This window comes from Prionailurus bengalensis, chromosome B1 (genome assembly GCF_016509475.1).
Source record: "Prionailurus bengalensis isolate Pbe53 chromosome B1, Fcat_Pben_1.1_paternal_pri, whole genome shotgun sequence".
Lineage (NCBI taxonomy): Eukaryota > Metazoa > Chordata > Mammalia > Carnivora > Felidae > Prionailurus > Prionailurus bengalensis.
In genome coordinates, this window is record NC_057344.1 from 122,082,937 (window position 1) to 122,101,014 (window position 18,078).

Below are 18,078 nucleotides of genomic sequence, written 5' to 3' on the forward strand. Positions count from 1 at the left end.
CATGAACTGTGAGATCATGACCTGAGCTGAAATCAAGAGTTGGACGCTTCACCGACTGAGCCACCCAGGCACCCCACAATTTGCTTTTAATTGTGTGAATCATATGCTTGACAAGTAAGTGTTCACCAATTACAACACAAATCGGCTGATTGGCTGGCCCAGAATATAAGCCTGTGATTCTAAGAAAGGTGGTTCACCCATCAGGCCAGATTTATTCTTGACCGGCTTTTTCATCCTGAGCTCCTCATTTGCATGTTCCTATTTCTTCTTCCTCTCTTCTTTCCTCCAATTGCTTATCCCGATTCTACACATCCATCAAGGGCCTCTACAAGATTTTAGCTCAGTATTTCCCACAATTTAATGAGTGTTACGAGATATGTAAACCATTTGCACTATTATTTATTAGCTTCCTTTAAACTGATGCACTTTTTGTTCTTAAATTTGCTTGAAAAGAAAACCATTGTAAATGAAAAATGTGTTTCATTAGGCATCAACAGTAGCTATAAAATCGCTATAAAAACAATTTAAAGGGGCACCTGGGTGGTTCACTGGGTTAAGCATCTGACTTTGGCTCAGGTAATGATCTCACGGTTCATGAGTTCATGTCCCATGTCAGGCTCTGTGCCGACAGCTCAGAGCCTGGAGCCTGCTTCAGATTCTGTGTCCCTCTCCTGCTCTGCCCCTCCCCTCTGGCACTCTGTCTCTCTCTCTCTTAAAAATAAATAAATATTAAAACAAATTAAAAAACAAAACAAAATATAATTAAGTTGTAGCTAGGTTTTGTTGCTTGCCAAAGGCTCTTTGTTTAAGGCTTGGTCATTCTTGTTTAAAAAAATAAATCAAGATAAGCACATGTTAGGTATTCATCACACATTTGCATTAAATTGTAATTTTGAAAGTTCCTCATTGAAAAAAACCAAATAAACTGAAAGAAAGCTGAAAAGATAATAACATTCTCATTGAATGTTTCAATCTTATTTAATGTCACTTTCCAGTACTGCCTTATGGAATCTCATAAACACTATGCATCTCATCCTTTGGAAACTATTAATTTATCAGATCACCCAGGCTCATTATTTCCTTAGGGAACTGCACCATATACCTATGCCACTTATCTGGGAACTTAATCATAACATCTCTTACATGATATTTAATTAGTTTGTATTGTTTCACATGGGCAGATACAAGAGGAATTCTTAGGACAACAAAGTCTGAGTCATACACAAGTCATGGTTTAGCCAAACCAGAAATACAAGTTAACACTTGACCAACATGGGGGTTGGGAGGGCTGACCTTCTGGGCAGTAGAAAACCCACGTATAACTTTGACTCCCCAAAAACTTAATTACTAATAGCCTACCGTTGACCTTACAAATAACATAAGTAGTCAATTAACACATGTATGTAATATGTATCATATACTGTATTCTTATAATAAAGTAACCTAAAGAAGAGAAGATGTTATTAAGAAAGTCATAAGGAAGGGCTCCTGGATGGCTCAGTCCATTAAGCATCTAACTTTGGCTCAGGTCATGATTTCGCAGTTCTTGAGTTCGAACCCCGCGTGGGGCTGTGCTGACAGCTCAGAGCCTGGAGTCTGCTTTGGAGTCTGTGTCTCCCTCTTGCTCTCTGCCCCTCCCCCGTTCTAGTTCTCTCTCTCTCTCTCTCTCTCTCTCTCTCAAAAATAAATAAATTTTAAAAAATCATTAGGAAAAGAAAATACATTTATAGTCCTACACTGCACCAAAAAAAAAAAAATCCGTGTATAAGTAGACCCACACATTTCAAACCTGTGTTGATCTGGGGTCAACTCTAATGTCACATATAATGACTCAGCCAACACTGTGCATAAGAAAATGATAAGGAAAACATGAATTGGGCATAGTAAATTATTTTTAAGCATATCAGTAAAGAATTATATATGGAATATATATGGGAATGTACCTTTTCTCCTTTCCTGTTAGTGACATTTTCTATGCATAACTATATACAGTTATATATGCATATATAGTTAGGAGCACAATATTCTTTATAAGACGATATTTAGCAAAGTTGTTTGTTGTTTTGCTGTTTAAGCTTTCTGTTTTAAAAGCTAACTGAATATAGTTTTCGATTAATGTGGATTTAAGTTTGAAAATTTAGAAGTTCTCTTGCATTTCATAATACTTCCATTTCATAGAATAAAACTCAACAAACAGATTTAAAGTTGCCAACCACTTTGACTAAGATTTTGGTCTTTAGTAAATAGTTAAATTTGAGAGTAGCTTAATAGCATGCACTACACTCATTTGCTATCTGACTTTACTCACTTCACTATAGATCAGAGTCTAGATTTTTCTAAAAACATGTATTATGAAACTTACAAGTAAAACTCAGGAACAATTGTAAATGACTTCACATTTCATGAATTCCCACTTTATCCGTGTTCTATAACATTCATCTTTAATAAACTTTTATGGCCACAGAACTGAATCCAAATTTGAAGTGCCGTATGAAAACACTTCATTACTTTCAAAATAATCTCTCTTTGATTTCATACAAAAAAGGTATCTATTTTAGTTTTGATTAAATATTTAAGATCTGCAGAATTTGTTCCTCAAAAAAACAGCATATGCATTCATATATAAAAGTCTGAAAAAAAAAAAAAGAAAGTCTGGACCTCTTCATACACTCAATATAAGGGTTTTGCACTGACATGCGTTATTATTTTGATTCAGCTAAGCCTTAAGACATAGTTCATTTTTTTATAAATGACACGTCCTTCTAAAATTATTATGCATTTCTGAAGGCTAATAAAAAAACTAAATACAGAACAATCAGGTTTTGTCTGATACAAGTTTAATTTTTTTTCATTCTTAATGAAGTCTATCAGCAAGAAAGGTTATGACCTGATATTCATAGCAATAGGAACAAAGGGTTTTAATTGTCTTTGCATCCTAATCCTCTAGCAGCTGATAAATATTTTAACTGCATCTTCCAAATACAGCATTATGCCATGTTCAAAAGTATTTTAACTAGTTATCAAAAGCAAAAATTAATTACATAAATTTTCCATTCAGGGTGGGTTAGTGGATAGAAAAACTGTCTACTTTAGTAGAAGAGGATAGACATTAGAATGAACACACGTAATTTATAATCGTTGTCCCCACCTTGAGAAAGGGGTTTCACTTTTCTCAGCTAATATTTGTAGATCTGCAGAATGGTAATTGTCTGTCCCTTGCAGACATCAGCAAATAATATGTGGAACTAATCCTAAGAGTATGCTTAATGGTAGCTATAGTTATCCAACTAGCAATTTTATTTTATTTTATTTTTCTATATATGAAGTTTATTGTCAAATTGGTTTCCATACAACACCCAGTGCTCATCCCAAAAGGTGCCCTCCTCAATACCCATCACCCACCCTCCCCTCCCTCCCACCCCCCATCAACCCTCAGTTTGTTCTCAGTTTTTAACAGTCTCTTATGCTTTGGCTCTCTCCCACTCTAACCTCTTTTTTTTTTTTTTTCCTTCCTCTCCCCCATGGGTTTCTGTTAAGTTTCTCAGGATCCACCTAAGAGTGAAACCATATGGTATCTGTCTTTCTCTGTATGGCTTATTTCACTTAGCATCACACTCTCCAGTTCCATCCACGTTGCTACAAAAGGCCATATTTCATTTTTTCTCATTGCCACGTAGCACTCCATTGTGTATAAAAACCACAATTTCTTGATCCATTCATCAGTTGATGGACATGTACGCTCTTTCCATAATTTGGCTATTGTTGAGAGTGCTGTCCAACTGGCAATTTTAAATAACACATTCTTTTCCCTGAAAAATTGAATGCAGGTAAGTAGAATTTGTCTTATTTATTACTATTGTTATTTCCTATTCTCACTCACTCATTCCACATTTTTACTAGAGACCTGGTGGTAGGTACTGAAATTGCGGCTCTGAATAAAACATGCCATCTCTGTCCTCCTGGAGTCATAGTCAACTGACAGCAAGTACATTTTAAAAATGTCAATGTGGTAATAAAAGGACTGTTGAGCAAACGAAGCCGAGTGGCGGAGTTTGAAGAGAAATAAGGAGTCCGCTTTAGGTGAGGTGGTTGGAGAAGACTTCTCTAAGTGGTGACATCTGAGCAGAGTCACGATAGATAGAAGGAAGCCAGAGCGTAGCCTGAGAGAACACCAAGGCACAGGGAAGAGTGAGCAGAGGAGCCCAAGGTAGGAAGAGCTCCATGATGTTATCTACCAATCAGGGTGAAACAGGGGGTCGTGTCCTGTAAAGACTTACCATCCATAATGAAAGGAATAGGGAGCCATTAGAGTAGTGAAGCTTAAATTTAAATAGATTTTTCTAGGTGGCTATTGCAGGTACTAGGGAGAGAGATCGGTGCTAGATGAACAGTAGCCAATTAAGTAATGAATATATTTGGAATATGTTTTGAAGCCAAAGCCCATAGGGGTGAGAAAAAGAGGAGAATCACGGAAGGCTACTACTTTTTGGCTTGTGCAGCTGGGGGACAATGTTACCATGCACTGAACCAAGAAAGTGGGGGAAGAGGAAGATATAAGGATACCAGTCAAGAGTTCTATTTTAAGCATGTTAAATTCGAGATGCTGATAGGCAGTCAAGTGAACACACAAAGGGGTCAAATGGATATTTTAAACTATCGCTATTGGGCTTCTGGTTATTTTAAAATCATTTTCTCTGTTTTTCTCTATTTTTCACATGACAGATTTTGTTCATGGTACATACACTCAAAGTTGTTGAAGTGATCTTTGATTGTAATTTTTTCAAGTAATTTTATTGTAGAAAGCTCATCTGAACTATGTTTATGTTAAAGGAATTCCCTGAGTTTGAGAGGTATCTGTCCGAACCTTCCTGCGTCTCTCTCAGGTCAGGAAATGCATCATCTCTTAGTGGGAATATGACACATGGCCATGTCACTCATTAAGCCCCGCCCAAAGGATTTGTAGTTGTCTGCATTTTCTTGGCTTATTGAGGATATGGAGTTGTACCAGATGCTCTAAAACAGGATTCAGCAAACTGTGGCCCACAGACGGGGTCTAGCACCCCACCTGTTTTCGTAAGTAAAGTTTCATTGGAACACAGCCATACCTACTCTTTAGGTGTTATGCATGACTGCATTCACACCACAACGGCAAGTTGAATACTTGCTACAGAGACTTATGACCCACAAAGCCTAAAATATTTACTATTTGGCCTTTTAAGAAAAAAAAAATGGCTGACCTTCGCTCTAAAGTCTTTCTAACCAGGAACACCTTGTGATTTTATGATTCAAAGAAAAGTGCATCAGAAATGAAGTAGGATCTATATCCATTTACGACCTGTAACAATTGGGACAGTCAACATTTCCTTGTAGTGATTTTCTTTTCTTTTCTTTTCTTTTCTCTAAAGCTGAGAATCAGAGTTCAATCAAAACAACAGAAACACCAGGTAAGTTCATTTTCTCCTCTCTGAGAACATTCATGAGAAAGATCCCCAAAATGAGATAAAAGGAGATCAGTCAGTGTGAGGGCAGAGGAAATAGTACAAGAGAAAACATGACATGACAACTAACATGTTTAGGAGAACTTGTATTAAAAAAATAAATAATAAATAAAATGCAGATCAGAGTATAGGATGTGCCTGAGTGCCCTGTGGCCAGAGTGAGTGGAATCAGTCCTGGTAAATGCATGAAGCCTGTGGAAGAGTCCTCTGCCCAGAATCCGCTCTTCCCCGTCTGTTTCTGTGGTTGGCATGCCCTCTCCCAGAAGCATAGTATGTCTCTGTCTTCTCTGTGCTTCCCAACACAGCCTGATCCTGGCAGTCGGGGAGTTGATGTTACAAACCACAGTGAAGCCTAAAATATTATCACTCCAAGAAGTGCTCCTGTTTTGTTATCCTAAGTTTTAAAATGAGTAAATCTAGGACGATGGCGCAACAGAAACTGAAAAAGATTGTTGGGCAGAGGCAGATGGTACCATTGAACCCTTCTGTTGTGTTGAAATCGTAATTATTTGGGAGACTTTATCTTCCTACATCCCACCTCGTACTTTTATAAATGATAAAGCTCTTAGGTTCTCAATCTTGCTCACCTATGGTACGTATAAAAATGAGGAATATGTGAAATACACTTAGAAGATCATGTCCCTTTTTTACAAAGCCAGAAAACTAAAGCTGTGAAAATTATGAGCGACTCCATTTTCAGAGCAAATGTACTAAATAATCATCATAGTCTACCTCCTGCATCATGTGTTCAAGGAACTCAAACCTGAAAGGATTATGCTGTTAACATTTGATTATTTATCTTCTACACAATATATCTCATGAATTCAGAAGTTATTTTTATATTAATTCTTTTTATTTTCCTGTGTCACTGTATTTTTTTAAATACTTACTTCCATTTGCATAGTCTAAAATGCACTAGAAAATGCACCGGGAAAAACAAAGCAAAACAAAAAATAAAAACAGTGCATCCATTGGCTGATGGTTTGCACTGTTCTGGAGAAGTCCTTCCTTTCTGCTTCATGGACTAGTTAACCAGGAGAAGTTACAGATGGAAGAGAATTGAGAAGCTGCCAAAATCATCAGTTCCCTTTAAGGAGGCACTGAAGAATCCTCTGAGAGATTAATTTACAAAATGCTAGCTTTAACTATAGTTGATTTTTAACTGGAATAGAAAGCCCATTTACACCATTTATAGTTTGAGCTACAGAAACTAGTTCTAAAACAGATAATAAACACATCATTGATTTGATCAGTGTACTAAAAAGAAATGAGACTGACTTTATAAACTATAAGATAAGTCAGTCTTTAACTTCAAAGATATATGTTACAGGTAAAGACTAAGTCCAGACTCACTGAAAAAAAAAGTCTAATGACAAGGTATTAATTATATATCTGTTGGAAACTATAATCATTTGTTTGTTCAATCATTTGTTATCAAAAGTGTTCAAATATCAAATTGTGAAACAGTTTGATCAAAAATATGGTCAAGAATAGGCATCTTACTTGAAATACTTAGTATTTCTTTTTTAGGTAAAAGTTGAGGTAGAATTCTAGCCCCCAGAATTATTAGTACTGCCACCTTTTTATAAATATGGGCTAAAATGCATCATATATGGTTCTCACATTTGGCATTTCCTTTCATATTATGCATCCATCTTTCATTTTCTTAGAAAAACTATGTTTTTACCTCTGATTTCAAAAAATATTATTAAGGGTATATAAATTGATGATTATTTCATATAAAGACTTTTTGAGAATTCAAAGTAAGTAAGGGCAACTATACATAGAGCATCAATTCTAAGAAATTGTATGTAGATATAATGGCTAACATAATAAAAAAGATAGTTATAGTTATAGGGAAATCACTGATCAAGTTTGGAAGACATGAACATTCATTCAATTTAATAGAGGAAAGGCAATACGAGGTTGATTGTTGTGCTTAATGATGATAAGCATGAAGAATTCATGCTCCATGTCTGAAGAATTCATGCTCCATGTCTAAAGTGGGAAGGTCAAACGTCAACTACCCACTGTAATATATATGGTAAGACCACAAATTTCGCATAATACTCTACTAAATACACAGAACCATATATTCAACCAATCGCCACTAAGCTGGGAATTTAATAAATAGTCATTCTGTTCTATTACATGTAACACTAGCTAATAGTTGTGAGTGATACATGGAGCCTGCCATTAAGGGTTACCAACAAAAACTAATCAGCATGGTAAATAACTGTAATAATTTTAGTAGCCATATAGGTCTACAATGATGTGTCATAGACAAACTTCAAACTTCTTAACCGTATGTTAAGATTGGGGAGGGAGAAATTTTTCCCCCTTTAGCTGTGGTTGTGTTATATATCAGATTTAGGAAAGCAGTTTAAGAAAGATGAGGAAAATGTTTGTGTAAGAAATGACCGCCTAGCTTCCAGATTATCCTGCATACTCATTTTTCTAGCTCTGAGTTCAGAGCTAGCGAGGAAATGCAAAGAAAAAGTGATGCAGGGGTATCTATTCCATAGATACGTAGGAATTACGTAGCCATCACAACAATTTTAATGATGGAATTCACTTTTCTTTAGCCTTATCACTTTTCCACAGACAAGCATAGCTAATAACGTGTCCTTGAAAATGAAACTCTTGATTTCTTTGATAAGAGACCTTAGATTTGAAGAAAAATGGACCAATATGCCTCAGTGTATGGGGAAATAAATAAGCCAGTTGCCTTCAACTTTCTGGAAAATACAACTATATTACTCAGGGTTCTCCAGAGAAACTATATATATCTATGTGTAAAGATTTATTATATGGAATTGGCTCATGCATTTTGAAAGCTGAGAAGTCCCAAGATCTGCAGTCAGCAAGCTGGAAACCTAGAGACCCAAGAGAGAGCAATGTGTACATTCAGTCCAAGGCCTGAGAACCAAGAGAGCCAATGGTTAAATTCCAGACTATAAGCCAGCGGTCTCAAGACCCAAAAAGAGCCAATATTTTAGTTTGAGTCCAAATGCAGGGAAAGACCAAGGTTCCAGATCAAGACAGTGATGCAGGAAGAATTTGTTCTTTATTCCTTCTTTTTTTTTTAATGCTTTTATTTATTTTTTGTGTGAGAGAGAGAGCATGCAAGCAGGGGAGGGGAAGAGAGAGGGGGGACAGAGGACTCAAAGCAGGCTCCAAGTTGACAGGCTGACCGCAGCAAGCCCAGTGTAGGGCTCAAACTCATGAACCACGAGATGATGACCTGAGCTAAAGTAGGACGCTCAACCGACTGAGCCACCCAGGCGCCCCACTCCTTATTTCTTACTGAGACTCAGCCAATTTATTCTATTCAGGCCTTCAACTGATTGGATGGAGAGCCATCGACATTGGAGAGCAGTCTGCTTTATTCAGTCTGCTAATCCACATGTTAATATCCTCAAAAATAATCACAAACACTTCCAGACTAGTGCTTGTCCAAATATCTGGGGACTCAGTGGCCAAGTCAACTTGACAAATAAAATTAATTGTTGCAGCAACATTCCCATAGTAGACAATACAACTTTGAAAGATCTCATTGTACCCATCTTCTTTACTTTCTTTTACTGTGTTTCACAACTTCAACTGTGTTGTAGATGTTAATTTTGATGGAAAATTAGAAGCCAGAACAGACATGACAAATCCCACCCAACGTGACCACTGGCCTTTGAAAAGGAGGATACTCCCTCCTGGCATATTCATTGCGCTCAACACCCTATGTAATGTTTGAGAATTGGTCGCTGATCTCTAGGAATTCATATAATGTAAGCATCGATCATTCTATACAGAAAATTAGTTATCTGAGTATTCCAACTCTGAATGACAGAATCTTGGCACTATTGTTCAGTTAGAATCCACTTGAGCTAGAAAAATACATATAGCAAACCTAAAGGTTTATTGTTGTTGTTTTTTTTAAACCTGGAAATTGTATAATGTTTAAAAGATTGGTTGAGAATAAAAGAACTCACTAATGGGGTATGTCAATATTTATGTGGTAGGGTCTGCCATAAACTTTCACTTAAGAAATTGTATATATCTGGGTATAGCTAGGTGGTTTCTCCTCTAGTTTGGAAATCTGCTGAGTCTCCAAGAAGGGCGTGTGACTCTCTAGTCTACACAGAAGGTCAATAGGAACTCAGTCTCAACTGATTAGCTACCCAGCGTTTGCTTTAAAAACCAATACATTTCAATGTTACTACTAATGGTGTGTGCCTTATAAAATCTACAATGTGCTTTATTTAATATATTAGGAATAATTCTCTCTCCTTGTACGTATCTGCATAGTCTGGTTTGGCCCGTTGAAGGAAGGAGGTGTTTAGTTTGTTTTGATGAGAAGAAGGTTGTCTTGATTGGAGTCTAAATTTAAATAAACTATATTTTATGTAACAAAAATAGGAGACATGGACTTGTAACTCATTCCTGCTGAAATACTGTAGCAGGCAGCATAATCGTATTTAACAGCACAGACTCTAGAGCCTGCATTCAAATCCCGACTCTGCCACCTACTTGCTCTGTCATCTTGGGCAAATCACTTCATGTCTCTGGGCTTCAGTTTCCACTTTGTAAAATGAAAATATTTACAACACAATGATTGAATGAGTTAACATCTGTAAAACACTTGGAATAATTCCCACAACACATAGTGTCCCGAAAGGATTGGAAAATAAAAATCCTATTTAATATTTTAATGCCTATATTTTGAAAAGCTTCACATTCTCAGAAAGCATAGCACTGACATGGTTACATATTGTAAAGCTTCTCAGTGTTTTCAAGTCATATTATCCACCTTGTAAATTTAAGGTAAGATGATGTATCTGTGCTGGGGGAAGGGTAAGAACATTCTAAACCTTTCAGAATGTGGAGAAAAGATGTCACTGGCCTCATCGATAATGGTTCCATTAACAAGTAAGATAAACTAAACTCACTTAAAATCCGTTGGTTACATGGTATAATGAGAAGGGAGAAGGAAGTTGTGAGTCCTACTTGGTTTATTATGTTTTAGTTCTACTTACTGTCAGATGTGTTACCTTGTGTCTTAGAGCCACAGAATCTCTCATGTAGAAAGCAGGAGATTAAAAATGTTCCAGAATAAGGTGCCTCATTCATTCTTTGTATATTATATAACTTTCTGGAAATTAATAGCCATTCATATTCAAATCACAAAAAATTCAGCCTCTTTCTTCAACATGTAATTCCAAAAACTTACCTGAGGTAAATAAATCTCCTTTCACAGTTATTACTGGGTTAAAAGATTCTGTTACCTCAGATTAGTCACACCAATGGCCCAAAGCAAAGTGAAAGAGATTTGAGATAAAACTTTTTCTGCCTTGCTTTAAGAGTACACCAAGGTTGGGGCGTTTGGGTGGCTTAGTGTGTTGAGCATCATCGGACTTCGGCTCAGGTCATGATCTCATGGTTCGTGAGTTCCAACCCTGCATAGGGCTTGCTGCTGTCAGTGAAGAGCCCATTTTGGGTCCTCTGTCCCCTTCTCTCTCTATCCCACCCCTGCTCATGCTCTCTCTCTCAAAAGAAAAAAAAAGAAAAGAAAAAAGAAACAAAGAAACATTAAAAAAAAAAAAAAGAAAGAGTATGCCAAGGTTAGAAACGTAAAGTCTGATGAGAGCAGAAAACTTCCCCTTTGATATTTTGCCCATTCAGTAAACAGAGGGTGCCATTATAGGCAAAAATATGTTCTAGCTATGACAAAATCTGGATTGAAAGGAACTTTGACAAGAAACCAAAATCTTAAAGCTAGAAGAGATTTCAGGGATCATATCAGCAAATTCCCCTCCCAAAACACAGAATGGTACCAGCCATACTCTCAGCATTTATTGCCTGCACCACTTATATGCCACTTACTTATAGAATAAACCTTTTTTTTTCCTCTGATAATGAAAGCCTAGAGTAGACTGTGCTTCCTTTTCCTGAGTTGAAGGATGCTCAGGGTCAGTTCTTCTAGGAGCACCAGAAACTGTGTTATGTTTGTTATTAACTCTTAAAAGGAGCCTGTTTGTTTCATCCATTTGCATTGGTTCTGATTTCTTATTTCTATCGTATTCACCTCGTGGTATATATCATTGCTTAAGCTCCTCAGATCGTTTTTGTTAAGAGTTAGCTCATAAGTAAAACTCAGTAAGAAATAACAGAGTCTCTCTTATTTTGATCCCGGACATATTGTTCTGTCTTATTCTTTATTTCTTGTTTCACATCTATCAACTTTGGGCTGTGCTTCTCACCTCCTCTATTAGAATGTAAGCTCCTTAAAGGCAATAAATACCTCTTGTACTCCATAGTATTTCCTTCAATATCTCCTGTTAGACCCAGAGTAGCTGTCTACTTTTTTCTTATTGTAGAACAGATGAACATACTAATGACACAATTATTTTAAATATGTACCAGTCCAAATATTAAGATTCAAAAGGTATGCTCATTAATTCATTTTATCTTTAACAGTAGTCATTTCTACAAAAAAAAAAAATTTGTTTATCCATAGAGCAAAGGCTTATGGACTGTACTTCCTGACACTGTTCTAACATTTGGGAGACACCAGTGAGCAAAATATTATCCTTGACCTCAAGGATCTTACTTAGAAGATGGTAAGTGTTACAAGAAAGAGAAAATGCACAGCAGTGTAGGAAGGAGGGATCGTGAGTGCCGGAGAGGTGAAGAAAGGTGGGGACCATTTCACAGTACTGAAAAATGTGGTCAAGGTGAGCTTTCCTGAAAAGACTTAAGTAAATACAAGGAAGTAAGAAAACCAATATGTAGAGGAAGAGGATCCTGGCAGATCTAGAACTTGAGGAGAGGCCCAGTGTGTTTGCGAACCTCTAGAGTTAGTGAGGTATGGGGGCAGGGGATTTGCCAGGCAGATTGCCTAGGATTTGGAGGATTATTGCAAGGGCTTTGGCTTTTTCCATAAGAGAAATGGGGAAACATTGGGGGTTCTGAGCAAAGTAGTGACATGGTCTGACTCATATTTTATAAATATAAATCTGAGAGCTAAGAAAAGACTGTCAGATGAAGCAAAAATACTTTGGTAGTTTTCCAGGAGAGAGATGGTGTTGGCTTGGACCAGCATAGTCACAGGGTAGGTGGCATGAAGTCTCCAAATTCTGCATATATTTTGGAGGTGAAACCAATAGATATATTCCTGGTGATCCTGCATGTGGGATAGGTTATAAAAGATGAGGCAAAAATAGCTGTGAGATCTTTGGCCTGAACCACTGGAAGGAATGATTGCCAGATGGGAAGGCTAAAGATAAAATTGAAGTTCAAGTTTGGACACGTGGAATTTAAGATGTTTATTATTTGCTGAATAAGAAGGTGGCTTTATGAATCTGGAGTTTAAGAATGAGGTCTGGAAATATAAATTAGGGGATCATTAGCATTGATATTGTATTTAAGCCTTAAAATTGAATGAGATCATCAAAGAAATTAGCATAGTTAGAGAGGAGAACTACGGACTAAGCCCTGGGACCCTCCAAGATCAAGTCAGATAAAGGAGGAACCAGCCAAAGAGACCAAGAAGATTAGCCCATAAGCTGTGCTCTACCGGAAGTCACATGAGGCAAAGGTGTTCAGGAGGAATGACTCATTGTGTCAAATGCTCAAAAGTTATTTTTTAAAATGAGAGATGAATCCACCAAATTGCAATTTAAACACGTGTCCCAGTTATTTATAAATAATGGGAAACAATCATTCAATTCAATTAAGTTTAACTCCTTAGGTACTTCTTTAAGCGTAAAAAAGAAAGTGTTTGGAAAGAAGTAAAAAGGACTGTTTAGAAAATGTTTAGAAAGTTTAGAAAGCGTTTAGAAACATACGCCTGCGTGGCTCAGTCGGTTAAGCGTGTGACTCTTGGTTTCGGCTTAGGTCATGATCTTACAGCTTAATGGTTTCAAGACATGCATCAGGCTCTGTGCTGGTGGTGTGGAACCTGCTTGGGATTCTCTCTCTCTGCCCCTCCCCCACTTGCACTGTCTCTGTCTCTCCCAAAATAAATAAATAAACTTAAAAAGAAATTTTTAAAAAAAGCATCTGGAAAGTTTAGAAAGTGTTCAGAAAGAAGCAAAAAGAAGTGTTTAGAAAGAAGTGTAGGCAACATACAAGAAATAAAAAAAGAATATATAGCTGTATTTTCTTTCTCATATAGAATGTTTTATCCTCTGCTGCCACTCACACTTTTCTCCCGTTAATACCGATGTATCACATATACCCTCCTCTAAAAAGGCCATCAGGGACTCCTGCAGCCCCAGTCTCTCCTCAGAGGAGTTTGCGGCTCCCAGGAACAGGCCTGTTAGGCTCAGCCTAGGAGAGGCATGGCATCAGCAAGAACACAGCAATGAATTTCAGAAAGCAGGTGGGGAACCTTGGTCAATTACACTTCCTGTGTAGTTGGAGTTTTCTAAGGCTCATTCTCACTGCCACCACAGGTATGCTGAGATATCAATAAGGCCTTCTGTCTTTAAAACGCCCAATGGTTCATCAGGTAATTGCTTTACAGCAAGGGCCAAATATATGCCACTGTCTGATGCCAGTGGGGTAAATTTGGATGCACCTTGTTACAACAGACTTGGTTCTGAGGGTCTCTACCTCAAACAGCCTGTTCCAAGCATTGGCCTGAAGCTTGCAAACTATATTTAAATTATGACAGAACGTATCTGAAATTCAATAATCGTTACAATCACCAAAAGTCAGGGTCAAACAGTAAATCTATGTCATCTAAGAGCACTATATACTTCAGTTATTCCGGTTCCTGGCTAGAGAAAAGAAGCATCTAGAAACATCGAGGTATCCATAAAGTCTATTGCATATATTTTTACACTAAGAATTTTTTGAGAAAGTTAGACAAGTTGACTTTGGGTGAAAGGTACAACTCTTTAGAGGCCTAATCACAATATAATAAAAAATATATTATTATAAAATAATATAATATAATAATATAGCATATATCATATTATATTATGATATTATAATAATATTATATATAATATAAATATATTAGTATCAAGTAGTCTTCTAAGCAATTTAAATATAATTTTACTCATTTAACTTTTATAACACTATGATATAGAACTATTATAATCACCATTGGTACATGTGGAAACTCAAGCACAAAGAGGTTAAATGACCTGGGGCACCTGTGTGGTCAGTAGAGCATCGAATTCTTGATTTCAGCTCAGATCATGATCCTTGGGGTCATGGAATCAAGCCCCCACCTCAGGCTCTGTGCTGAAAGCATGGAGCCTGCTTGAGATTCTCTCCCTCTCTCTCTCTCTCTCTCTGCCCCTCCCCAGCTTGCACTCTCACCCTCACTCTCAAAATAAATAAATTTAAAAAGGATGAGGGGGCACCTGGGTATCTCAGTTGGTTAAGCGTCAACTTCAGCCAAGGTCATGATTTCATGGTTCATGGGTTCGAGCCCCACATCTGGCTCTGCCTGACAGTGTGGAGTCTGCTTCAGATCCTGTCTCCCTCTCTCTCTGATCTGACTCTCCCCTGACCATGCTCTCTCTCTCTTTCAAAAATAAATAAACATTAAAAAAAAAAGAGGTTAAGTGACTTGCCCAAAATTCTCCAGGAAACCAGTTCTATAGTCAGATTTGAACCCATGTACTCTGGCTTCAGAATCATGCTCTTAAATACTCCACTATACTTCTCTTGTACATCTTCTGCCAATGCTGCTTCAATAGTAATATAGGATAATAGAGTCTCAACAAAATCCACAGAGATTATCAGCTCTGAACACACCATGGATCCTTCTATCTTAGTCACAGAAAGAATTCCATTAGGCCCACAATTTATGAATTAAGCCAAGAATAACAATTTCATCAATATGAGCATTCTAATAGGCTATCTCAAACCTGTAAGTTAATTTCCATAAGTGGGTCATGACCAATATTGTAAATATTAAATAAAAGACAAGAGAAAACAAAACACCAGAAGGCACTGCACATTATTAGAGGTAAAGTGTGTGTGTGTGTGTGTGTGTGTGTGTGTGTGTGTAATTGCGTGTGTGTAGATGTACTGGTTTCAAAAATGATTTATTAACTGAACATTTCAGTTAAAAGAAAAACAAAAAATTTAAACTCTTTGTCCAAGGAGCCAATACATTCTTCTTTCAAGAAGGGTTAACTCTTCTTGAAGGGTTAACCTATGGATCATTAGCACTAAGAACTGGCACTGGACTATCAACATGTTTGAAGTAGGAAAGTTTGGAGTTTTATATAAACCACATAGGTTATATTTAGAATTATAGCCATTTAGCTTGTCTGTGAGAAGGTAGTAAGATAGGGGCACCTGGGTGTCTTTATTGGTTAAGCATCCGACTCTTGATTTTGGCTCAGGTCATGATCTCCGGGTTCATGAGACTGAGCCCCACGTTGGGCTCTGTGCTGACAGTGCAAAGCCTGCTTGGGATTCTGTCTCTCTCTCCCTCTCCCTCTGCTCTCACTCTCTCTCTCAAAATAAACATTTTTTTTAAAAGAGAGAAGGTAGTAAGATAAGATTTGGAGTCTTGAAAATTAAGCCTTGGGAAATCCCAGGTGAATTAATGCCATTGGTAATTTAATTACCATCTTGTTCTCTACCAACACAATCAAAAGAGCAACATTCTCACTAAAACACTTGACGCTGGAAAAAACAACTAAAAGTACCAAGGTTTCAGCTAGCTCCCAGTCTTTCATGAAGTACTTCTTTTTCTGCCTGTTTAGTGCACTAGTCTGACATTTTTCTTTGTTCTTATGGGCATATATCTAGCTTCCTCCCACAGATCCCTTGCATGGCAAGAACAGTACAGACTCGAAACATCATTCTTCCCCCACAGATGTCAAAAATGCATGAGCATGCAATGCGCGATGGACTGTGGGTGGCAAAGAAAGAAGGATCCAAGGCAGTCATAGGCGATATCAATTTCTTTGGTGCAATTATACATGGCACCCATACTCCTAAGGGGGCCATAATTGTAAGAGAAGCCTCTTGGTGCAGCCAAGCAGTCAGCTACATATCACTGCACACCCACTGTAGTTAGAGCTCCAGGTGGAGGATGGTGGGGGTTATGGCCTTCACACTGCCAGAACTTAAAATTTAGCAGCGAGGCAAGCCAAGCAGGTGTGATAAAAAGAAATCCTTTCAAACTACATTCTTTGAAAAATAATTCTTTTTCAAAATCATTCGAAACGCAAACTGTGCTTTATCCCAAATTCACGAGGATAGATGCTTTCAGTTTATGAAGCACTTAGGTATTTATATTTCCTTGCAACTTATTGAGATTGGTGGGTTTTGAATAATGCAACTTTATTTATAATTTTTGTTTCAGTCCTTCTGATTGAAGGTTGCAGATGTTGACTTAAGTAAACACATTAATGAGAATAATAAGTTAAAGTTAATATTTCCTTTGGAAGAAAAGAGCATGGACGGTGGCAGAAATGCAACCAAGCAGCAGTTATTCTAAAGAAGGCACATAAATGTAAACAACTACTGAGCTTTACAAGTGCAAATGAAGGAATTTTCCTTGATATTTTCCCCAGCCAATCCTTCTAATCAAAGCCTCAACTGCAATCTTTTCTTCAACCACCAAGAAACACGATAAAATCTGAAGTCCTATGCATTTATGTCTATTTTAAGTGCAGTGGGGGGAAAAAAAAACACCATCCGCCAAAGTTGTAATATCTGAAATGTGAGTACTGTTTTTGAATAGATTCACATCCCACAAGAATTTCATGAAGCAGGTGATAAAGGCAGCAGCTTAGGAAAAGAGACTTGCTCAAGCTTTCTTGGCCAGTTCTCGAAGACGTGATGCTGACGCCCAGGTTTTGTGATTCCAAATTTAATCGTCTTTACAGGAAGAATAGATGAACTTATGATTAAGTGTACGGTTGTATGTATCTTATTATTCAACAATAAACCATTTTCACGGGTCTTCAGAAATGCAAACTGTTTACAGCCACAAAGAAATTCAGTAAGAGGAACCAATACCCTCGTCTGACTGCATTTGTGATTTCCCTACAGTTAACACTCTATATCCAGAGACATCACCTTCTAATGCCAGTACATTACCCTCAATATCAATAACAATTCCAGGAAACATCTCCCAGTTTCAAGGTATGACTTCTGTGTAATATGAGTGGAAGCTTGGTTACTTGATCTCTTCTCACCAAGAAAACCCTACAGTCTTTTTTAAAAAGCTTTATTGAGGTATAATCGAAATACAAAACAAAACTGCAGGGACACAAGGAAACTTTGCAAGTGATAGATTTATCTATTACCTTGATTGTGATGATAGTTTCACAGGTATATGCCTTTGTCCAAACTCATCAAGTTGTATACATTAACTCCCTACCAAACTTGATGTGCAAAACAGAGCCCTTTCAGAATGAGATAGTTTTGTTTTTTTGTTTTTTTGTTTTTTTGGTTTTTTGGTTTATTGTTGTTGTTGTTTTCCGCTTGAAGCATCATACTTATAGATCACAGAGGCTTGCTTAAATGGGAGGAGAGGGTGGGTGGGGAAGGACTGGGAAAATGGCATACATTAACCAAAGGTGATTTATTTTTTTTTCTTTCT

At 37.3% G+C, this 18,078-nt stretch overlaps 1 protein-coding gene across 2 annotated transcripts in view; it reads left to right on the forward strand.

Moving 5' to 3' along the window:
- The window catches only part of EMCN (endomucin), a 102,846-nt gene that overhangs the window by 62,638 nt on the left and 22,130 nt on the right, over nucleotides 1-18,078 (forward strand). The window contains exons 5-6 of one of the 2 annotated variants that reach the window (XM_043571718.1): nucleotides 5,406-5,444; nucleotides 17,526-17,618. In XM_043571718.1, the coding sequence (XP_043427653.1) occupies nucleotides 5,406-5,444; nucleotides 17,526-17,618 (132 nt within the window). The remainder of the gene's footprint in view (nucleotides 1-5,405; nucleotides 5,445-17,525; nucleotides 17,619-18,078) is intronic. The other variant, XM_043571719.1, reaches the window with a different exon arrangement.